This window comes from Stegodyphus dumicola, chromosome 11 (assembly GCF_044657685.1).
Source record: "Stegodyphus dumicola isolate Sdum_Otavi_A_Nest chromosome 11, ASM4465768v1".
Taxonomy (NCBI): domain Eukaryota; kingdom Metazoa; phylum Arthropoda; class Arachnida; order Araneae; family Eresidae; genus Stegodyphus; species Stegodyphus dumicola.
This window is the reverse complement of record NC_140778.1, coordinates 117822436-117848548: the sequence shown is the minus strand read 5'-3', so window position 1 is coordinate 117848548 and position 26113 is coordinate 117822436. Positions and strand designations below refer to the sequence as shown.

Genomic DNA, 26113 nt, shown 5'->3' with positions numbered 1-26113 from the left:
AAAATTTCGAGAATCATATTTCAACGAAAATATCCGTTTCAACCGCTTTCGAAACCATTTGAAAGACGCTTTTGCTTGACATATATTTGTACGGACAGAATAAAAGAGTGTTTTTGCCGGAAAAGATTGTAAAATGGATTTAAAAGAAAATTCAGAAGAGATATTTTTTTTAAAGTTTCTTTCTTTCTTTTTCTTTCCTTTCATACATACGTATCTCGCATAACTCAAGTACGAGTAGCCGTAGAACGTTGAAATTTTGCTCACCCGATGAACTTTGTAATTTTAGCAATGTTTCACTTAAAATGTCTGTCAATAATTCCATTACAATTACTTAAAAATATTCTACTAGCATTATTCATTAGCTTTGCTTGCAAAATAATCTATGATGCACCTTATTTTGCATAAAAAGATCTTCTTTTAAACTTACATAAAAAGTGTTTTTTCTTGTAATACAATAACTACAATTTTTAAAAATAAAATTGTTTTTCAAGGTATGTTTTAAGTATAGGTAGCTATCGTACATGGTAGAAGGTGGAACACATATTTACTCGCTTATTTGATTCCTTTGTTTACAACTCTAGTCGCAGGAAAATCGACAGAGAAAGATTATGCGAATAATTAGACTTCCGAAGGACGCAATTTTATGAAAAACATTACGTATCTAATATGATATCTTCACTTCCATTACTCTGTAACTTGAATCTCGCCCCTTATTACTGTTGTCTCTGCTACTCCTCAGACCTCAAATCATCCATAAATTAGAAGATGATGTGCATGTGATTTAGAGAAATCCTAAAATGAATCTCAGTTCTTGTTTGATTCGCTCTGATTGGTTCGTTCTTGTTTCAGACCAACATAAGTTCAATAGTTATAAGTAAAAATTTCGGCGTGACCTTCGCAAGTAGCTTGCGAATATTTGTCTTTATTGGTAGGATAACAAAATCACTATGTGGATGAATCCATTTTAAAATTTCAGGGAGATAATTCTTTAAACGTCCTGAGGAAGGGGACATTAAGCTAGTATTTTTTTTTTTTTTCAGTTTTTTGTACTTCGCGATTAAACCTAGAGGGAAAATAACTGAGATGGAAAAATGCGCGCGGAAATACGATATAATATTTTCTTCACATTATGCAACATGCACGGCATGACTTTGCTGTTTTGTAAGCTGCGTTGATGATGTTACAGACAAAGAAGAACGCAAAGCTACTAGCAGAAAGAAAACTAAGAACTAATTTATTTTATTAGGATTCAAGCTGTAAAGGAGATGATAATTGAAAACTCCTAAAATAATAATGAAAACAAGTGACCAGTACATCATTAAGAGGCTATCACTTCTAGGGACGCGCGCGGGTACGCGGGACAATTTCGAGAAACGAGATTCTAGTAGCATTGCTTTAAGCGGGAGGCTTCCGAGAAATGTTTCGTCTAGCTTAGGAGGAACATTTCCCGGCTACGAGCAGCATTTTAAAACTTTTCCGAATATGTTCCGTCTGGAGACATGTTCCTCGTACGTTCAACCAATCCGACGAACGTTCTGCTTCTGAAGGATCACGGGTAACTTTCAATATGGCGATCGCTCTCACTGTGAAGTCATGGACGGTGGAAATAGAGGCCGATTTAATTATTGCTGTTTTGTTGTAGTATAGCTGCCTGAGTCATTTTTAAAATATTTATATATTCATTAAATATATTAATCGTGGAAATTTCAGAGTTGACAGCATTTTACGACGTTCTTACAGTTCAGATTTGTTTACAAATTATTCGCCGCCAAAAGTTCGCCAAATTTGTCGTATTTCGTTCGTATGTCGTATATCAGTTCTTTGCAAATTATTATGGATATGTACTAATCAGTTGAAAAATAATCAATGAGCATTTGAGTACTAAAGAGTGTACACAGTTTGTTTTTGAGGTAATTCATAATTATATCATATGTAATATAAACATGACTAATAAATAATACGAAATGTAACAGCTGTGCATTTATAACATTTGATTACTTAAAACAGTGCACAATCATGTGTCAATTATCACCGTCATGTGTGTTTACATAATGAATTGTACTTTCCAATTATGTGCACGGGCCTACTAGTGGCCTAAGTGTCGTTGAACACTGGTAGTTCTGTCTGAGGTTAGAATGCCGCAAACGGGCTGGCTACATAGGCGTTTTCTTGGTTTTCACCATTTGTAAAATAACTGAGATGGAAAAATGCGCGCGGAAATACGATATAATATTTTCTTCACATTATGCAACATGCACGGCATGACTTTGCTGTTTTGTAAGCTGCGTTGATGATGTTACAGACAAAGAAGAACGCAAAGCTACTAGCAAAAAGAACACTAAGTACTAATTTATTTTATTAGGATTCAAGCTGTAAAGGAGATACTGGTATACGAGTATCTCCTTGTACTCCTTGTACAGTTTTAAAAAATCTTCTACAAAGGGATCCCACATGTTAGGCAGATATCCCTCGAGGCTTTGCCGTAATCACATAAAACAAACTCATGATGTGCACTTCCTAATTTCTAGAGTTGGTATAATTAATGTGTTTTAGGTATATTACAGAGTGTTCTATGGGACAGTTAACAACTCGCACATGTTTGATTGCTCATGTATTCATATGCTTTATTTAATCTTCATTTTGCTGAATAATATCTGCTGGCTTGTGAGGATGCAAATATCAGCCATATAGATTTTTGTCATAAAAAGTCTTGCTTTCTTTTGGGGGGAGGGTCTGTTTGTTTGTTTATATTTATGAACAGAACAGTAATTATGAGCCATAAAGTTAGTCAAGAGAATGCTCTCATCAGGTCACAAATTTTCAAGTGAGCCATCAAATTTTCATTAGAATGCAGACATCAGAAAATACACATAAGTAATGTCTGATAAATAGACTTATCCAGCACACGTTTTAAATTAGTCTTAGTGTATACAGAATTTCGCTATTACTGATGTAATTGATGGCTATAACCAGAAGTGTGTTTATCTGTTACTTGAAGTGCCAGAGAAAAGACATCAAAGTGATTAACTTGATAGCAATCACCTTTCTATTATCTTCCATAACTAACAATAAAGTTTAAAACGAAAAGAGTGTGAGCGATACAAAACAGCACGAAGAAGCAAACGTCACTTGAAATGAACCATCACTTTCACCAATCTGAGCGATAACTGTTTCTTGTTTGGCATTCATTCTGTTTACCAAGTGAAGATGGTAACCCGATTTCGCGGAAGAGCGATTCTCAGAACTGTTCCTCCAAAAGTTTTGTTCCGGCAACAAATATCGTATCTCATAACAGCATTTGAATTTATACTATTGTTGACAATTTTGAAAGGACAATTTTTTTACTTTTTATTTTAAAAATAAACATAACGATCTCCAGCATCTCACCCGACGCTTAAATATCTCAGCATTTCAAAATAAATATGAAAATAATAATTTCTAAGCAATATGACAAGTATAATTAGAATTAATTAATAGTTGTAATAAGCTAAAGATTATATAAAACCACAATTTGTCACTGTACGGGAAATTTAGAAATTTTTTAAATACATCATTTAAAAGTAACAGCTGACGTTTTTGCTATCACCATACGAATTTTACCATCAGGGCCAGCTATCAGATTTTCTGTTTGACAGGCAAACCATTTGTAAGTCATCTTCCTTCAACAACGTAAGAGCACCAGGAGAAAAATTACCTTAAAGTTGTCATTAAACCTTTTATTGTAGGCGGTAAATATAATCCCAAAGCCATCTTTTCCATACTTGTTGGACAATTTTTGTTCTTCTCTTCCAAAGCGTTAACATATTATCTGGCCTGTCAAGAGTTCTGGCTCGGAAATTGCGTAGGTCGGTCGTCCTACAAAAAACATGGCCTGATGATTATTTTGAGGAGTTTAAGCCTCAAATTCGTTTGCATTTGGAGACAAAAGGATAGGCGATCTCGAATTTAGAGTTCTCTCAATTTGAGTAGAAATAGTTAGAAGTTCCTCTAAGGTTAGCGTAATTTTCTCCAATAGCTATTTTAAAAGACGTAACACCAGCTTTGTTTGAAAGACGTAACACCAGCTTTTCACAGACCTCCGAAGTTTGGAGAACTGGGAGGAAGAAATTTTCACAGTACTTCCTCAGAAGCCAAACAACTTGAAGATGTATCATCGGGAGTTCTTACAAAATTTTGCAAATGTTTCAGTTTTGCGTGAACGTCCTTGGAATTGCCTGCGTTACCTTGCGATTAAAGCGTCGATTGTTAGATAAGACACTATCTCAACGGTGGGAGGCAATGGTTGGCTTCTATCAGTAGCAACGTAGACATTCATGCACTACTTGCTTTACCAACTTTCTGCCATCCATAGACCAAAACGTTTGCCGTACACTTCTAAGAAGAGCTTGAGGTCCTACATGCAAGTGCTTCCTATGATAATAATATTCCGTGATAAGTTTCGTTAGTTTGTAGCCAGGTGGCAAAATTATAGGATATTTCTAATTGTAGCTCCGATTTGAGAGAGTTAAATGGCTTACAACACGGATAGCACCTTTTTTTTTATTCTAAAAAGGGATTAAATCTTAATTAAAATTTTCACGCAATAGCTGTTTCTGCTTTAGTAAGGCAAATTCCGAAGGAAAAACATTTACCTGACCTCTTATAATTAGAACATCTCGAGCATTATATAATTCTTCTTATGTTAGTCTTCGTCTATGCTGATCAGCTACGTTGCTTGAATTGTAGAGTTATTAGGTATTTTTCGGAAAGAAAAGATTTGAAAAATTAGCAACGCCTTCGGCGGAAATCGCAGCGCTAACCTCTCAATTACGCGCGCAGCGTGCAGACCACTACAGCACGAAGAAGGCGGAAGAAATACCTGAAAATAAAACTTAAAACTCTAATTAATATAAAATAGTTATTAGTGAAGTTTATGATGTTGCATAAAACGTCATTATCTACAGCCAAAATCAATACAGTGTACACAGGGGTTCGCATTATCTTTAAAGATTAAATATAAAACTTGTCATATCTAACCTGGGTTGATGCCTCTTGTTCTTAACGCTGTGGACCAAGCCACCACATACAGTTCTATGATACCGCCCTAGCATCCAGTAAACATGATATTGTGTCTGCTGGGTTATTCTCCGAGTGTAAATGACCCCATTTGAAGTTTTCGGTTAACTGCTGAATGCTTGAAAAACCCCTGTTCCTTACAAATCTCTTAAGTTGATAAGGTGGCAAATTAATCCACGCAAAGGCGATAGTGGTGTCTGACACTTTATTAAAATCATAATTTGAATGTTGACAGAATCCTAGTAACCAGTTGGGATAGAATTAAACATGCAAACAATTTGAGTTTTTGAAGCTTTATTGTCTTCATTGGGGCAACCTCGACTTACTGTGCAAACGATGACTGGATACAGGCTGTTCTTTTGAAATAGCTTCAAGATAAACCGCAGCACCATAGGCAGCCTCTGATCATTCAGAAAATAACAACATTTTCCATATTCCTGCGTAACACAGATCCCATAATACGTAGATCTTTGATTACGGAAAACGTTGAAACAAAGTTGTGCCATTTAAGAGATCCGGGTACGGGAAACTGTTCATGCTAATCATTGTGAATTTACCGTAGCCATTGCTTAAATTAGCTCTGGTAATGAGCGATCCAACCAACACCAAGGGGGCAGAAATGCAACCTAAATCCGATAACAAGGCTCCTTTAAAATATGCGCTGCTTGGTTCAATAAACATATTGTAAAAGAAAGAACCACTGTGCGTGTTTCACTGCACTCGTAAGGCCCACCAGCGGCCGAGCGGTAAAGTCGCTGAACACTGGTAGTTCGGTCCGAGGTTCGAATCCCGCGAACGGGCTGGCTGCATGGGTGTTATCGTGGTTTTCACCATGTGTAACGTGTATACGAGCCAGTTTCCCTTAAAAAGTCCTCCACGAAAGGCATCCCTCCTCTTAGGCAGATAGCCCTAGTGTGCTTTGCCATAATTAAATACACCAACACCACCAACACTGCACTCGTAAAAAGCTTTCACAATCGTTTCATCTCCTGAATGGTGAAAAGATAATTTCGAATTTCCCTTCAATTAACTCAAGGTTATTACTGTCACGTAGGAAAAAAATATTTATTAAAATTACTTTTTCACTCATTTAACTTTAAAGCTGACTACTTCTTAACTTTCTCTTTGGTGCCGCGACAAAAAAAAATAACTCAAACTAAAACTAAACTCAGTACTACTAAATTACTTTCATAATCAAAATAAAAACACTTTTTATCAAAGAAATCAAGGAAAATATCCTCCCTAGTGCTTTGTTAAACTCAAGGATTATTTGTCAAAACAAAATGCGAAAAGGCATTTCCACAACAAAATATTAACACGCTGTCTCTCACTAAAATAAATCTAATTCAGATCTCGAACGTGGAAACACATAAATTTCAATACAAATCTAGAGATAGCCATAAAACACTTAACATTTATAATACCACTTAGAACTCTTCAAAACAACGGGGAAAGATACATCTCACATTTAAGAAGTCTACACTTTAAATCAAAATAAATTAATTAAGCCGATCGTATAGTCACAACTTTTAAAACTGATTTTTCTACTACCGCAATATGGTTTTACCCAGGTTCGATAAATTAACCATGTTCCGTAAGGATTACATGAGTGATCTACAATAGACCACAATTAAACGCAAAAGAAACAGCAATGATAAAAATAATAAACAGATTTATTGAATATTCCCACACATTATAATTTAAAATAGCTGGCCAGACTACTCCTACAAAACATAATCTTAAAATTTACTCATTATTTCAATCTCATTTTTTAACATAATTCCCATCATACAAAATCAGGTGCAGGTCATACGCAGGTTGCAGGTCAAACACCTCAATATTAATCTTTTTAAAAAGTGAACTCAAGTATTAAACTCATGACAATTAAACATTTAAAAAACATAGCTAACATTTTCTCAACTATTTATTATTCATAACACTTTCTCAACTAGTGATTGATCTATTAACAGCAAAATACAAATTTTAATCTATATAAAAAGTCGGCTAATGCGATAGAAGTTAACGCTTCCCAAATTCTCATGATTACTTATAAAATAAAATAAAAATGTTTGCTCAAGAATCAGCGTATACCAGTCTGAGAGCCTCGGGGAGCTGCCGGGATCCAGTCCCAAAACGTCGAAGCAAAACGGTCCAATTTCATCGTTGTCAGGGAACCGATACTGGAGTCTGTTCAGGCACAACGGGAATATTTTCAAAATTCCCCTTCATCGTTGTCAGAAAAACCGAGACTGATGTCTGTTCAAGCACAACGGGAATTTTCTCATAGTTACAATTCATCGTTTCTGTGAAACCGATACAGATGTCTGTTCAAAGCGCAACGGGAATTTTCTCATAGCACCCGCACTACTCGGTTCAGCAGCATTTAACTCAAAAAAATCAGCCTTCCCTTTTATTTCGAAGACTCTCTGAAGATAACAGAAGGAGATGGACAACAGGAGATGACGACTTCCCTCTTTTTCCATATTTTCCAAAGCAAACTGGAACTTCAGGGCGAGCAATTCAGACTCAACTCTTCCACACGTAGAAAACTTCAGCGACATGATTAAGACGCTGAACCCAGCCCCAGATCTTCAGCCAATTACGCCGCAATTTAACCGAAAGGAGCCTGCGACGAGCTCGGATCGGACCCCGCTGCCAGTGTCACGGAGATAAACAATATTAACCGTAACAGCGGTCGACCCCAAGGGGTCACCGGGTAACGCTCCTCTCAAAGTCGATTATAACTGGACCAAATCTCCCGAAAATCTCACAAAAATCTCCCTTCTTCTACCATGCAACGGCTTAACAAAACTCGATTGACACTCACCCAGAAACGCCTCTAATTCACTATTAGCTCAAACATTAATAAAATTAAAATTTAGCCAATCTTAAGCAAAACATTGGACTCCCTCTAGCCAACTAGAACAAAAGTGATAAACCACGACCAAAATTCTAAGAAATTCAGAACTCTCTACAAGATGACAGACCTTTTCTTTCCCAAGCAAAGAGGAATGTTTCCAACCTATATCTCTGTCAAATATCGCCGCCCCTTAGAACTATTCGTCTCTGAACGAGCAAAATACGTGTTTTACACCCCCCCGCGAGAAGAGGAAAATTCAGCTGGGCAGTCCGACCCCTAACCTTCAAAAGAAGCTGACTCGTGAGAAATGGAAGTACACCCGTGCCTTTTTAACTGTATCCCATCTTCAGCTAACCTTAAAGGATCTTGCCGTAATTGAGTTAAAGTTTAAACAATACTAAATATTATACATTAATTCTTAAATAAGAGCATTACCAATTCATTATTCAGAGTGAAACAATATAAATACTGAGAATACCTTATACACAGTAAAATAATACATAATAATTGTACACGGCAAAATAATACCTAACAGTTTTCCATGCCATTACTATTCCATTTGCGTGGTTTTTGTATGAAACTGCCGAAATGGCATAATTCCATGCTTAGGTAACTAGATAAACTCTGACTGCGGACTCTTGGTTTGAGTCAAGTCTGAAACGCCTGACAGGATATCGTCCATGTAGAAGTCGGTGAAAACTAAGGATGAGGCTAGATGAAAGTCTTTTCCTTCATTGAAAGCTATATGATGAAATATACGCTGAGCTATGTATTGAGTACATGCTGTTTCTTACGTAATTATACGCAGCGTGCAGGTTTTTACCGAAAGGTCACTACCTTTCTTCGAGAGAATTCTTTGAAGATCGTCTTGTGAGTTGTCAATCTGAGTTTGTCGAAACATCTTCTTTATGCCCCTTAAAGGGAGAAACATGTTTACTAATCCTTAACCCATATCATACTAAGCACTGAAAAAAATAATACTTTTATATAAGTGTATAAATATATGTTTCTCTAAGTATACATATTAAATCAAAAACTTATCAAATTTTTATTAGTTTGAATAATACAGCCTATCCTAAAAATAGGACAATGGTAAAATCCACTACTAATCATTATTACTAAAATGGAATGGGAGAAAGAATCTTAAGAATAGTCCAACGTTAAATTTTTTACAGATAGTTGCTGGTTTTGTTGTGCTGTTTTTAGCTGACATCTTCTTTGTCTGTTTTATGGGTTTTTCAAAACAACATGTTTATTTGCTTCAAAATAATCTAGAATTTAGAATCTTCAAATTTAGAAAATCGTCATTAATCTGTTGAACACCCAGTTTTCTGCAAGATGGTTTCCATGGAACAGAAAGTCTCAAATAGGTAACTGTTAGTTGACTTCGAAAATCAAGCTGGCTCAGACTATCATCACTAAGTAACAGACTGAGCTTCTATGAAGCAACAAATGCTGTTTCAAACGTATTAGCAAACAAAGGCTAGTACCCTTTCTTTCCTTGAATTGAATTAATATAAGCTGCTGCATGATTATTAAATAGGTCAACAAAGGTTTTACATTTATTGTAGGATGCAATGCACATTGGTATCTTTATCTGTTTTCTGCCACCTTTTACGATTAACCCTTCTTCTGTATAGTTTCCTGCTACTCCTGTATCCAGGTAGAAGTTAACCAACCTGTACTCTACTTGTAGAGTCTTGCAGGGTTCAAAACCTTTTTATTACTATGTATTTCGCTTTCTCAAAGTTTGGTCCCCAGAATCTTTGCTTGCTAATGAGCTCAATTGTTTGAGATCATTTTCCACTGACCTAGGATATTCTCCAGTGGTCAATGATAAAGCCTTTAAAAAGTTTCATCTTTCCAAAGATTGATTTTCATTAGTTAATGACTATAATTAAAATCCTTTTTAACGCTCTTAAAATGCTAATTAACTTAATTTTTTATGTTTCTTTACCTGTGGAAAGATGCCGTTACCTTCTCGTTTGTTTCCATCTTTCATTTTCGTAATAACTTCAGCTCCCTTCTTTTCAGAATTTCTTTTCTCCCGATGATCAGGAACTTGCTTCTGATGCCTTTGAAATGGGTAGTGTCTTATTTAGCAGAAATTTATTAACATTTTAATAGCACACTTCGCCTAATTTTATGGTTGTGTAAAAAGTCTCTCTATGTTACCTGTTACTCGAAATATCTTAAGTTGGTAAAATATGAGACTTTGGACTGATTCTACTGCCGTAACCATAGTTTGTTTTCCATCCCACAAGCAGCCACATTTCTTGAAGTTTTAACAATCCCGAATTGCCTTACTTACAAGTACTTCTGTTTGATATTTCTTATGAAATATCCATTGTGCAATTGCAACTGACTCATTTCAACGGATATCTCAGACATAGTTAAGCTTTATTTTCCCTACTGTATGCGAAAATAGCGTTAAACTGTCAGCTATAGTTATGTTATCACTTAGACGCTAAATCTACATTTGCGTGATATTTCGTTTTTAACAGGGAGTTGAAACATATCTCCTTTGTACAGCTATGAGTCATGTTGTTTTTAATATTATAGTTACTTTATTACAGCTTACCGTAACGATAGAACAAATTTTGAATTATTCCTCCTCTTTTACACAAACGAACACAGATCTAATTATGTATACATACAGTGGTGGCCAAAATTGTGGGCACTTTTGGAAATTTTTACGTTTTTGAACTTTGTATGCTTATAGAAAACGTTACGTTTCACAAAATGCAAACTTGTACATATCATTTGAAAGAGATTTTATTACCGAATTCAATACAAAACACAAAATTCAATACAAAAAAAAGTTAAACGATAATAGTTATCGATATATATTAGATAGTGATGATTGCAGTGAGTTACCAGTACTTAGTAGGGTACCTTTTATTTTTGATTACAGCTTCACATCGACGTTTCATTGAGCTGACAAGAGTTTTAAGCTCTTCTTTCGTTATTACATGATGCCAGGAAACAATTATAGCCTCAATTAGTTCCCTTTTATCTGATGGGCGCCTCATTCGGACAAGAGTTTTCAAACGGTGCCACAAAGTTTCGATAGGATTGAGGTCAGGACTGTTTTTATGCAATTTAATGCTCTTTGTACGAAAACACTCTTTCGATATTTTGGCCGTGTGGCAAGGAGCAGAATCCTACTGAAAAATAAACGAAGCATTGTTGGGAAAGAGATCTCTGAGGGAAGGTAGAAGTTTTGGTTCTAGAATAGTGTCAATGTATTTTCTGGCATTCAGTGTCCCATCGATGACATGAAGGCGACCAATACCATCTGCTGACATGCATGACCAAATCATAACACTAACTGGGTTCTTCACAGTTGCTTGAATGCAGTCAGGATGTAGCTCTTCTCCTATTCTACGTGTTACATATTTTCGCCCTTCACTACCGAATAATGATATCTTAGTTTCATCACTCCATATAACTTGTGACCACTGATCATCTGTCCAACTAATGTGTTCCTTTGCCCACTGTAGTCTTTTTTCGTTGCTGAAAATTAAGATAAGGCTTGTTTCGTGGAATTCTACATATCAGTCCAACATCTGTTAATCTTCTCCTGATTGTTCTTGAACTGACCGAAACACCAGCATCATTCATATCACTTCTGATGGCCGCTGATGACATATTTCTATCTTGGAGATATAGTCTTTTTATTCTTCTGTCATCAATAGATGTGGTGCACCTTTTTCGGCCTTTTCCTTCTTTGTTTTTTTATTGAATTTGTCTCCTTATATCGTAAACAAAACTTTCGGACTCCAGATGTAGTCACTGAACCACCCACCTGTCTTGCAATTTCAGCATAGGAAAGACCACTTTCTCGTAACACAATAATATTACATCTCTTTCTAGGTGTCCAATCTACTCTTTTTTTGATGTCATTGCTTCTTCACTAAATATTAAAAATTTTTACAAAAATTTCACTGTATACAAAATTATATCTGTATACCAGCTAGTAAATGGTATCATTATACCATATACTAAAGCATACATTTATGTATATGTATACATAAAGAAACATAAAAAAAGACTAAAACTTAAGAGTAAATTTTATTCCTGCCCTGCGCTACAGCTGCAAGGTTGAAGTAAAATAGAATTAAAGCATCTAAAGTTAAAAGTAAATTGGAATCAAAACAAAGCAATTCCTCAACAATATTAATAATTGCAAACGTGTATAAGAGGTTTAACATAATGTCTAATACAAATCAAAATTAAAATAAGAATGCATAGTAGTACACACTCTAAAAATTAAAATAAAAATGCAAAAGGGAAAAAATACACAAGAAAAAAATTAAAGAAAGAAAATCTGAAAGTGTTCAGATTTTACATTATGCCCAAAGGGACATTTTCTTAACGTTTTGTCTGTTACCTTTATTTATTAAATATCATGCTCTTCGCGCTTAAACCATAAAATTCAGTTCAACAGCAATATCGCGAAATATTTTTAAAATGAGCATATCTTTAGAATTTCCTATACAAAGTCTTGCGCGCTGGAGATAAAAATATTTTTTTTTCCCTGTTCAGTGTTGCGATTGCTCGCTTTGAAATCTTTGTTTAAAAGTTCAAAAGTTCGTTGAAGTTTTACAAAATTTGAAACAGATAATAAAAAAATTCCAGATTCCAGATTTGGGCTTCCAGATGCCCATATTCGGCTGGAAACGTACGTTAATCAAAATTTAATGGCTCTGGGTACCTTTTTTTTTTATCAAAATAGGAGAAAATATATATACATTTATGCAGCTTCTTCATTATTTAATTTATTTAAATACAATGCAGGTCTCTAATATTTGGTGGCAACAATTTGAAAATTGAACCGACCTTTATCGTGAACCAACGCAAAACGACAAACCGAAATTAATAGTCCTTCTGGGCAAATTGCCCCTTTGGACTAATAATAAAAATAAAATTAATCTCCTTTTACTGAAACGTTTACTGGAGTTTCAGTAAAAAGAGAATAATTTTTATTTTTATGCATTTATTTTCTTGCATATTTTTTCTCTTTTTTTTTTGCATTCTCATTTTTATTTTTATAGTTTCTACTACTATGAATTCTTATTTTAATTTTGATTTGTTTTAGATATTATGTTAAACCTCTTATACACAGTTGCAATTTTCGATATTGTTGAGGAATAGCCTTGCTTTGACGACAATTTAGTTTTAACTTTAGATGCTTTAAGTCCATACACACACACACACACACACACATATATATATATATATATAAGTATTCTTTTTTACATTTCTTTTTACATGTGTTTCTTAGATGTAATTTTTACTTACATGAAAAACATATTATATATACCAGAATACGATATTTAAGAAGAATTAGACTGAAGTGTACTCTACAGCAATTTAAATTAGACAGAAAGCGATTAAAAAAACAGATTCGCATCATTATCGATGCTTTATTTTCGATATAAAGACGTTCATATTTCATTTATAAAGAGTTTACATTTGACATTTGTATGTTATTGACATCACGCCTCTAGTTTATATCGTATGAAAAAGCTTAATTATTGTTGCTGTTTTAATAACTCTTAAATTATTCTACAGATGATTGTAAATGTGAAAATGGAGAATGCGTGAAAGACAAGAACGAGAAAGGAGTCTGTGTGTGCCCTACAGGATATGGGCTGTACAATCCTACAAAATGCAAAGGTGAGTGAAAACAAACGTTCCTAATTCTTCACTATTCTACGTCTTTAATTAGATTTTGGTTGCTTTTGTCATTACCACGTTCGACCAATGAAAGAAATTTTATTTTAAAGGAAGTTTAATTTTCTTACAGTCATCATTATGTTACTCTAATTAATATAAACTAGGCTTAAATTAATACACACTCGGAACACTTTCCTAAGACATTAAAAATAGCTGATAATATCTTCGTTCTTAAACGAACATTATAAATTTTAACAGCCTTATACTATGCGCGAGATATAAAATACTCTTAAAAAAGGGACCCAAGAGCACCTGAGCCTATTACGATGAGGAACGAGTTCTTGTAAACAATTATCAGCGGCTTATCAGTATTTTAAGCGTCGCTAGTTCACTACTTGACAATCGGATTTTGACTGACATTCTGGTTAACTCGAAAGTTGCATAAATATTTTTACTCTGAAAAATGTGGAAGTTTGGAGTTGTTATTTCATTATGCCATTTAAAACATACTTTTAAATGCATAATTTCAGTCGATCATGTTTTGTTTGTACTCACTTATTTGCGCTTCAAAACCATTTGACATTTATAGTATTTTATATAATTACTTTGTTTATGAATGGATTATATTTTATACCTTAGCCACATCTTCCATGTCTTGCAACAGACATACACTTTGCTGGATGAACAAACTGATCTGAAAATAACATTATGCAAATCTGAAAGGAATAAATGAAGCGAATTTTTCACTAATAGTTGTTATGTCATTATTCCACTATATCATTACAGCAAGAAAATGTTACAGGATATATTGGTACATTTATAACAGCGAAATGCAAAACATTGTACATTTCGTTTGTGTTTTTAAATGCTTTTTTTCATCCTATATTTTTTAACTTTTAGTTTTAGTTGTTATTGACTGCTGTTTTCATCATGTTTAATTTGGGCAACTAGTGATATTTTTACATCTAAAATCAAATCATATTTTTCTTAGAATGTGAAATAGTCTACTGGGAGAAAAAATTCGAAAATTATTTCCTCTTTACTTGAGAGAAATATTTGTTGCAAACTGTACGCACGTGATCTTGTGAAACAAATAGGCAAGAATGGCTGGAATCAAGTATTTTTTGCTATTAAATAAGTGTGAAAGTTTCTATGAATACGAATTTATAATAGAATGAATATTAATTTGTAATTGATTGATCCTATAGCAAATTCCTTTCCTCCCAATATTCATTGTTGCTTTAAAGAACTTGCTTAAATATGCATAATTTATATTCTTTATCTTAGAATTCTGGGTTGATTCTTAAATAAATTAAGTAACTGTTTTAAGCATCCGCTGAGCTGAGGCTATTTATGTTAAGAATGTTAGCTAGAAAGGTGCTTGCTGTATCCTCAGGAGAATACGTAATCAGGATTTCGACAAATCTCAAACTGAAAAGTTAGTTTCATTGCAAAATTAAGTGAATCATTTTTAAGCATCATAAAAGTCTCCTATTCCTTAGGGTTTCCTAATTCTGGCAGATCCTAAAGCAAAAAGGATAAATTTTCACTAACGTAACAAAAGGAAAAAGCCGACGAGCAAATATTAAATATACTAAAAGTTAACAACACGAAACAGTGAATAAATCTGAAAGACTAAAGTTTGGAAAGTTAAACAAAACCTCTTCAGCTGCGAGAGTGAAAATGACGAATTTTGTATATTTTCCTTCTTCTAGCATACAACTATAAAAATTTTCAATCTTCAAATCAAAATGAATTGTAGGTTCTCTCAAATCATGAAAACGTTTAGTTTGTAATGCTCTGCCATCTAAAAATGAAAATTAAAGATCTTGCTGGGCAGTAATTCTGAGTAGAAAAAGGCAGACCGGAGTCTGATGCCTCTCTTCTCATACTCTCTGCACTTTACTTCGGTGCTACGGTTTCTGTCTGTCGGATAGAATCTATTCTTCTTCTTCCACAAAAGCGGGTAATTATTTCAGCTCCTCACACACTAGCTGTTAATTTCTGGTAGGATGTCTTGGCTTTTATTAAGTGTTTCTTGACGTTTGATAATTTTTTAGATGAAGTTTCTGATGCTGGATTCATTTATGCAATTTTCTGCTTCATATAAATTAGTTGTAAGATTTTTCATTAGTTTTTTACTGTGGAGGCTTCAATATTCGGCTGCCTTTCTTTGAATTTCATGCATAGAAATAGAACGGAAATCTTCTTTTGAGAATTTCGTGAGTATTTCTTTGTTTTCAGGATTCGTAAAGGGTTTCTGCTGATTTTTTATTGCTTTTCTTCTGAAGCATTTGTACAGTGGGCAAACCCTGTAAGAATGTACTCACCTTGACTTAAAGTGCAGACAGATGTTTCTTTTTCTTTAAGATTACATGAAGAACTTCTGCGTGTTTTGCTGCACTTGATGCACATTCTTTTGGGATTACAGAAGTGCTGATTATGCCATAGCATGTCGATTATACATCGATAGCATTGGGTCGGGAATTTACTTGCAGATAAATTCTCAATTCTAATATTGAAACTGCTTAGGTTGTTAACCCGAAATATTGAACTTTTCGGTTCTCTTGTATAACTCGATAAAGCAAATCGGCAAAGGTTCATGAACTCCGTTTTTAAAGTGAGCTAACTACTACACTATGAAAACAGAAAGATTTCTTCTTATGAGTTTGATTTTGATTTCTACTGGAATTGAAACAAGGTACCATATATCGATGAATGTATATTATTCCTATAGTATATATCGATGGATGTATACATAGATATATGTACTTAGAGTATATGTAGATGGATTATATCTTCATATATATTTTGAAATCATCTTATCATTCGCATAGAGGTAATTGTTATAGTTTACTGAAACAACGTTTGAGGATTTATCGGCAGCTTCATTTTACTACTCTTCTCGATATCTGATCCATAATGATTAGTTTCGTCCATTTTAACTTCGTCATTAAATTTGCAATATCAATTATTATGGACTATTTATACTGTGTATTCATTATTTGGAACTTTGACAGGCTTTCTAGGAGTTTCCCAATAGCTATTTTTGATCTGGGTTTTTTTAGGATCATTTTATTAGTCTTCTCGATATCTCATCCATAATGATTGGTTCGTCTATTTTAACTTCGCCATTAAATTCTGAGTATCGGTTTTTATGGACTATTTACATTGTGTGTTCATTATTTGGAACTTTGTACAGTTTCCTAATAGCTATTTTTAATATGCGTTTTTTTGCTCAAAACAGAACTTCCTCTTGCTCTTGGAAGTTTTACGAGATGGTTCTCTTTCTTTACTGGTACCTACCGATCCTAATTTAGATGCTGTCAAAGTTCACTGATTAAATTATCCACTTTCTATTTACTTTCTAATAATAATTTTAATTAGAACCTAGTACTTAAGATTCTGGTGTTTTAAGATTTGAATTCAGTCTTCTTCGATTTCTTGCGACAGAAAAACATATCGATGAGCACAGACAAAAATTCGAGAAGGCTTCATACGAAAAAGAGAAAACGACGGCACTAACGCCATCTGTTGGTAAAATCGTGAAAACAAATCATTTGGGAAATAATTTCTTACAACGTCAATGGTAAATAATAATTAAAATATGAATCATTAACTACTATGTGGATAATTAATACTTTACGAAATGTGCCTCTTTAATACTTTATGAAATGTAGATCATTAATACTTTTATGAATGTAAATCATCTCTAGGAAATCTAATTCTTCAACGGAAGACGTGCTTTGAATAATTTTGGCTGCAGAGTGACGGAAATATGCTTTTCCGAGGAGCATTTATGGAAAATGGATTATTTATGACGCATTTATATGAATGCGCCCATACTGTTTAGTGCAACTTTCAAGGCATTCCTTATTCGTATCTGTCACGAGGTCTTTTAAAATATCGAACTACGATTTTGATTGCACAAAATTTAAATTTCTCAAAAATACTCCGTACAATTTTAAAACTAATTAATTAAAAGAAAGGAATAATTACTGAAATTTTATAATCGCGCAGAATGAAAGAAAGTTTTTTTTCTGTTTTGAGATGAAATATTTTAACTAATCGTTGCCAGTTGAAGCTGCTGTTAAATGATTGAACTTTTGACTAAGGTCTGGATGAAAAGCAAACTTTGAGCAAAAGAGAAAATAAAAGACTAAAATAAAGCGGACTACGTTTGATCAGAATGACATGATATAAAGTTTTGGAAGGCTAAGATGAAGGATTTGCGATATACAGTAATAGCGAAGTTACATATACAGTAATAGCGATGTTACGCGTAATCAGGAAGGACAACGTAAAGAAATTAGATATCTTACGCTCATTAGTGAGCTGAATAGAAGGATAAACGAAGTTCATTACTGAGAGAATATTATTTAAATTTTCTTCCTTGCCATCACCTAAGAAAAGTGTTGTCTATGTGGTGCAAGCTTCTAAGGAAAATTCAAAGAAAATTCCTTTTAAGAGTTAATCGTGACTAACGAGCCATTAGGTATAAGGCTCTTTTAACTAACGATCTTTCAACTGATATGGACATTCATTTTGTTTACGTTCGCCGACATTGAAAATTTTGGAAATGAGAGGGCTGATGCTATAGCAAAGTTAGCCGCTAAATTTCGCATTCATTTTAATTTCCGTGTTCCTCTTTCTGACTGGAAGCGCTTTTATAGAAATGATGCTGTCTGTATTTGAAACAAAGAATATCTTGCCTCATCAAAATCACAATGGATCAGAAAGCTTTCTTTTACACACAGAATTTTTCACAGAATCAAATTTGATCAGTTTTAAACAGATTTTAAATTTACTCAATTTTTGACTGACCATGGCAAATTTAAGATCTATTTAAAGGGATTTAGACTTCTTTGAAATTCTTTGTGCAGTTGCAACAGCCACGATAAAGATACTAATTATATTCATCTTGAGTGCGTTCATCAATGTCCAGAAGAGGAAGAATCTTTAGGACACTCTGAAGCACATGTCTGTATCTCGGCCACCATTTTTTTTCTGAGCCTTGAGCTTTTAACGGACTAAAGAGACGCTTTATGCTTCTCGAAATTTTCTTCTCAATTTAGATTAGTGAGTTCTCTTTATTTTATTACATTATTTTATTTTTCTTTAATTTGCTTTACTTTTACTTTTTTTTTTTTTTTTAATTTTATGCTTGTTTGCAGTGCTTCTGTACATTTGTTTATTTTATTAGTTCTATAACTTACTTGTATAAACATTGCGGTATACATTGTGAAATACGAAGAGCTGTTTATTTATTTTATTAGTTTTGTAACTTATTTGTATAATCCCCATGGTAGACATAAATACGAAGAGTTTGAATTAGTTAAGGAGAAAAAGATGTAGTGGAACAAAGCGGGAAGTTTAATGTTTTAAATAATTTGGATTTTATCCTAGTGACAGAATTCTTTTGGAAAGTAAAATGAGTTTGTTTGAGATACAATTGGGTAATTTCTATTTTGGTACACGAATAACGAAATTTTTGAATTTTAATTTCAAGTTAAGTTACTGTTCTTTTCCCAAATTCCCGGGATTACAAAGTAATGAATTTGTCGGAAAAGGCCACATCGGTCATTAAATTATGTCATTAATGAGAATATTACCTAAGGTAGATTACAGTGGCTGACCTTAGAAAGTCCTCCACGAAGGCATCCCTCCCCTCAGGCAGATAGCCCTAGTGTGCTTTGCCATAATTAAATACACCACCACTACAGGGGCTGACTTAATTACACACGTGAGAAAGGTGACGTTCTGACTCAATTTCGATTGAGAACAGTCTGAGAGAAAGGATTCGAGTCTCTAATACCTCTCTTCTTCAACCGTCCACCTCTTAAAAGACGTTAAGTCTTGCCAGTACTTTATTAACCCATTAACGATCGTACTACATTTCACTTGAACGAAATGAACAATGATCATTTTTGAAGTATTAGAATCTAATTAAGAGAAAAATATAACGGGGTAAAAAATATTTATTTTTATTGAAGATGCAAAATGTTTCGAAAACACAACATCAAAACCGATTACTTTTGCGATACATGGAGATCTTTGAAACATTTGCTGTACAAAAGCGCGTAACATTTATGACAAAGAGGTATCCTTTGACTAACATAGTATTTACATTTTTTCGTTTAATTTGCTGAATTTTTCTCGATCATGTGATTTGTTGGATCCTTACTCGTTCGGCTAACGCAACCAGTATATGAAAATGAAGTCTGCGAATTTCTGAGAATATTCTTGCCTTGTTTTCAGCAATCCCAACTCATCATTCCTTTGAAAATCTAACAGGGAAAGTTTGAGGTCTACAGCAGTCTTTCGCACAAGTTTCCAGCATTTGATTTATCTAAATAAAGTCGTGGAATTAGACAGCCACCATTTTCTTGCATTTTACTTGTACTCTATGTACATCGTAATCAGACTTCCAGAAGGTCCACGACATCCATACATTTATTGTAATTTCCGATGAATTTAGGTTATTTTTTGGATACAGATTTTTTTCTCTTTCCTTGAATATCAAAGTTAGTTTTTTTATAGCTATGACAAAACTGCCGTTCTATTGAATTACTGCGATGCTGTGTTCTCTATCAACTGCGGTTTCGTACGCTTCACGTTCTTTTTTTTTCATTTTGTATACAGGTATAAAAAGACCATTTCTTTATCGGTACTCAAGAATTGCGCCTGCCGCATGAAATTTCAACTCATTCAATTCCGGCAGCAATATGTATGACGTAAAAAAGGTGCCAAAATATACGTAATGATTTGAAGAATCTTACACTACACTTAAAGTATCTGTTACAACATCTCCACCTAGGCCAAACTAGATGATTGGCGTGAAATTATGTGAATGGTTGTTTTTTCTATGAGATCTATTCAAAATTTAAAGAAACATCTTTCCATAAAAAGTACCAAAATGATCATTTATTTTTATAAAAAATTTAATCTAAGAGAAACATTTTTTTTCCTAGGAACAATGAAGTTTAATGTATAATATATAAAGAAAGTTAAAGAAAAACGCAATACGTAAGACGAACAAAATATGTTTTGATTAATGTTGTGAGAACGCAACGTCAGTCATTTAATGGGTTAAATATAGGCATGCTACAGAAAATTAAAAGTATTCAGTCATTTCGCCGAGATTTGAACCCGGATCCAACGATATGGCAGTCTACACCGTTTAGCACTTTTCCAATCAGAGCAGCGGTTGCATGACATTTAAGTGCATCTTACGCTGAAACATGGACGAATAATGATTTTAAATCAAATGAAATCATGAGGAAATTTTTAGAAGAAATATTTTTTAATATATTAATAAACTCCGTGTACATGTTACTGAATAATAAAATAAAAAATTCTAAAATATACAATATTTAGGTAAAAGGTAAGTGGCAGTGCCTAGACTCGAAATAATCGGTTGGAATGGAGTTGTTCTTTTAGGATTTAGGAGAGAAGCATATAACCTAGTGTAATTTGTGGAATAAGTGATTATACTAGAATGGAGTAGAATAAGAGATTTTTGCAAGTGAGTGAAAATTATTTGTGAAAATTTAATTACAGTCTTTTCTTGAGAGGTAAAATAATAAAGAATCTTTATAGGAATATATTGTTGCGTGCGTACGGGTTCCGTCATGGCTTGAATACACAAGACGATAAAAAGTTAATGAAATTTATTATTATCCCAAGAAATAAAACAAAGTGCTGAAATTTCATACAATATCGCAATATAATTTCAGACATATTCGTACAATATCGCACTATCTCACAGCTGTTATATTTAAAACTACTAAAACGTTTTACAGAACACGATTCACAGCAGAGAAAGCTAATACGATCCCACCGCGAATTCGCTACATTGAACATGAATTAAGTAAACAACTGAATTGAGATGTTTTGATCCAGCTTTTGTAAGCTTTTTAAACCTGCAAGAGAACAATCTGGTATTTTCTAGAATTTTCTGGATAGCAAAAGAGTACAATTACCAGATATCTATTTACTAAAATACGCGGGTTCCTGTATTTAATTTTTTCCGGCGTAATTTTCTTTTCAAATAAGTCTCATGCTGCATTGCACGGGAATATAAAACAGTTTTAATTTCAAATTCTATTCAAAATAGCTAAATAATTACAAGAACAGTAACAATATTTTAGATTTTGTGGAAGGAATTACTTAAAAAAATCACAACTAATTACATCCTTAAGTAAAATGGACACAACAAGATGTAGATGAGGTCAAGACTTACCGTTGGCAACATTTTATATTTTAAAATATATTATAGAATTAATTATTACAAATCTATCTATTTTTAGATTAGTTTGTCAAATATTTACTCCGTTATTCTTTGTTTTAATATCATATATCTCTCAAGCACAAGTTCAAACAATTTCTTGAAATCCATATATATCACAATCGCAATTTCACAAAATTTCCTGAATATCATATATCACCACAATCACAATTTCACGCATTTTCTTGAATATCACATAGCACCACAATAATAGGCCACACGATTTCTTGAATATCGTATATGATTGCAATCACAGGTTCAAACAATCATAGGGCCTCGGAGGCGCGTATCATGATGTCCAAAAACTGCTGAAAAAAAAAACAAAATGGCGAATTTTCTTTCAAAGACTCTTGCGTGCGTCTGTCTTTTACTTCGACTTCCTTCTATCTTCTGTCGAATTGGGTAAGAAATGTTTATACAAAATCTTACTCAAGTGTGGGGGATGGCAAACTTAACGTTGCCTTCGTCTGATCGGATGATGACAGTACTGGCTCATTCCATGTCTTAGAATCAAATAATAAAGATCTTCATTTAAAAGTTTAGATGCACTTTTTTGTCGATAGGTAATATGTGACTACTTTTGTCGAATTTAGACATGATAATATGCTTGCAGAAAAAAATTAAAGAATAGTTATAAACATTCATAAGACTTCAATGACTTTGCAACTAGGGACATGGAAGTTTCACAATATCTTTATCTTGCTGTGCCTCAGGCAGATTAAATTAATTAAAAATGCATACTTGCTTATTCCAGTCAAAGATTAATAAATAAACAAAACAAAAATAAAAATAACGTAAGAAATGCGATGTAAAGCAGGGTAAGGAAAGGTTATGGTGACAATTTTTTAGAGATGCACAGAAAATATTAATGAATTGTGTGGTTCCTCTTGTTCGCACTGTAAGCTTTATAGCGATTTTCCATGTTTCATCTTAGATTACCGAGATATTCTTGTGGCAAAAAGTGTATTAATTATAAATAGCATTTTAAAGTTCGTGGAGAGTTTTCGAGGGGGTGCTTTGATGATGACATCCTAATGCGATGTACACATCTTCTAACGGACTTTAATACGGAGAATATACGGAGCATTTTAAGTGCTGGATTCCTTAGCCGTCGAAATAATCGAACATTCGTGCAGCGCGATGTGGAATCAGCATTATCGTTCATTGGGAGAAAGTTATTATCGACAATAACTTCCTCCCTAAATAACTTGCCATAAGGATAAAGAGCTTCATAACTATAAATTTCAACTTACAGAAGTCGCACTAGTAAAAATATTTAGGTTACTGCTTCTATTTAACAATGATGCCTTCTATTTAAAATTCATCCATCATTTTGATACAGTAGTCTTTCACGAAGGTTTTTCAGACCTGAAGCGTGTGGTTTTCTCCATCCTGACCGTAGCACCTCTCGAATCTTTCCCCAGGCATAAACGAGACTCATCAGTAGTGGTGTGGTGTGGTGTATTTAATTATGGCAAAGCACAATAGGGCTAACTGCCTAATGGAGGGATGCCTTCGTGGAGGACTTTCTAAGGGAAACTGTCTCGTATTCACGTTACACATGGGGAAAACCACGAAAACACCCATGCAGCCAGCACGTTTGTGGGATTCGAACCTCGGACCGAACTAACAGTGTTCAGCGACTTTACCGCTCGGCCGCTGGTCGGCAGGCTCATCAGTAGAGAAATCAACTATTTTGCGTGGTATTCGTGTTAGTAAACTACTGCAAATGGAATCATTGCGTAACAGGAGTTAGAGACCCTGCTAAAAATGTCCCATAGAAATCCATAAAATGTTTTTACGGGGAACAGGCCTACGGGAAACCGTAGGCCAAATCCCCGTAAAAACCCATAGACAGAAACCCGTACAATTGTACGGGTACCCGTAGACCAAATCCCTGTTAACACCCATAGCAAGAAACCCGTACAACTGTACGGGTACCTGTAGGCCAAATCCCCGTAAAACCCCATAAACAGAAGCCCTGTGCAGGTATTAACAGGCCCTGTACAGGTGTATAACTGTACAGGTATCCATAGGCTAAATACGTGTAAAAAACCTATAAACAGATACCCATACCACTGTACGGATACGAGTAGCCCGAATCTCTGTAGATCTGTAGGCACCATAAACGAAATCCTAGTGAAAACCCATAGCCAGAAATCAGAGCTTTATGCATATGCATAGGCCAAATCTCCATTAAAAATGGATATTCCGTAGGTCTATACCGCATAAAAACCAGTAGACAAAACACGAACACCTATATAGGTACCCATAAGGTCAAATCCTGTAAAAACCAGAACACAAAAATCAACAGACCAATAAAGGTACTGCTTGCAAAAATCGCTGCACAAAACAGTAGACAAAAATCCATTAACAAAACAATAGCATTACACCGTAGCGGAGTATCCATACATAGAATCGTACATAGAACGAGTATCCATATATAGAGTCCCTATAAAAAACAATACACAAAAACAGAACTGTAGATCAAATTTCCATAAAAGTTAGAAAATAACATAAACCAGCAGAAGTACATAATTAGCGCTGATGAAATGTACGGAACAAAATGGCGGAGAAAGCATGCAGAGTAATTTTAAATAAAATTCAATGCGAAAAAACGTAATAAAATCTTAAAAACATCTAGAAGCCTACAAGCCCCTGTCCTTCTCAATGCATGTGAATATCTATAAACATATTACAAAATATTTGTATATATTCTCTTTACAAAATTTTAAACTCCCTTTATATAATTTTGAAAAAATTAATATAAAGATAATAATCAAAGTCATGATTCACAACCATCGAATGATATATGTACATATGTATATATATATATATATATATGTAAGAAAAATAAAGAATATGTAAAAGATTAAATTAACAGCATAAAATTAATTTTCCTTCTCTATTCTAAAAATAGTAATCTCTCTGCATTGCATCATTTCGACATTAATTCATGTCATATGACTCTTCTATAACTTGATGTTGTAAATGGACCTAAAACTTAAACAACCAATAGTAATTTTACAGCAGCTTTAATTATCAATAAAAAATGTATCAACAACCAAAATTAACTCAGTCTGAATTAAGATTTCACCCTTAACATAACGTATTTGCTTTCTATGCTTTGGCCTAGCTGGACTGCAGTCTGCCTGCTCCTTTTTTCTTACTACAAATTTACCAAAAATGTAAACTTTTGGAATAAGTTGAATTAAATCTACCTCGACTGCTAAATTTCTTATTCATTGTGGATTGGAGTTTCAACATCTTTAAGCCATCAAAATTCTTGCTGTTTATTGCGGATTTAACCGCCTGTATTCAACTACAGAATTTATTACATATGTATATATATATATATACATCTCATTTGATGGTTGCGAATCATGACTTTGATAGTACCAGTATATATATTATTGGTTTCATTATATATATACATACATATAGTACTGTATCTCACTGCGTATATTTGTATTTCAGTTCTTTAATTGGGAAATTAAACAATTGTATTTAATCACATCAGCTTGTTTAACAATTTGATACCTAATGAGAAATGTATTGCCAAAGGATGATACTTTCTAGCATCTGCTTAAATTTTAAGTTACCTACAATGCACTAAACCAAATTAAAAAACAAAACTAGAAGAAACCCAAATTTTCAGGAAGAGAAACATTATTAACAAGCAAGCAAAAAGAATACGGGACTTGCAAATTAGAAACTTAACATAGAGTTCAAATTTAGCATACCTGCTATCCCCTTAAAGCTCGCTTACCACTGATAGTAACACCCTGCAGTTTACTATGACAGGCATACACAGAGATGTTTTGCGTGGAGGAAAGGATGAATCCTAGAATATAATGTAGTGAAGAAATAATTATGTACAAACACTGTGTCGACCACATTCTACAATACTTTGAATGTTACCTGCATCTCTCAGAAGACAAATGAAACATGAATATAAAATATAATAAACTTAATAATACACAAAATACAATTATATTGTAACAAAACGAACTTTAAAAAATATACAAGTCTCAACAAATACCGATTCTCAACCCACAGTTCGGGAATTAAGGAAATATCTTAGCGTATAATATTTTATTCCATATCTCACTTTTAGTTCTATATAATCTTCCACAGATTTTATATAAATAAAATCTATAACATAATAGGTATTTATACTATATGTAGTTCTTGATGTAAAAAAGATTAATTAACTTTCGTACTGTAAA

At 33.7% G+C, this 26113-nt stretch overlaps 1 protein-coding gene across 1 annotated transcript in view; it reads left to right on the top strand.

Moving 5' to 3' along the window:
* Window positions 1–26113, top strand: part of LOC118201492 (uncharacterized) — a 419621-nt gene that overhangs the window by 11595 nt on the left and 381913 nt on the right. Inside the window, exon 2 of the mRNA XM_085827141.1 lies at window positions 13493–13597. Within this exon, the coding sequence (XP_085683267.1) occupies window positions 13493–13597 (105 nt within the window). The remainder of the gene's footprint in view (window positions 1–13492; window positions 13598–26113) is intronic.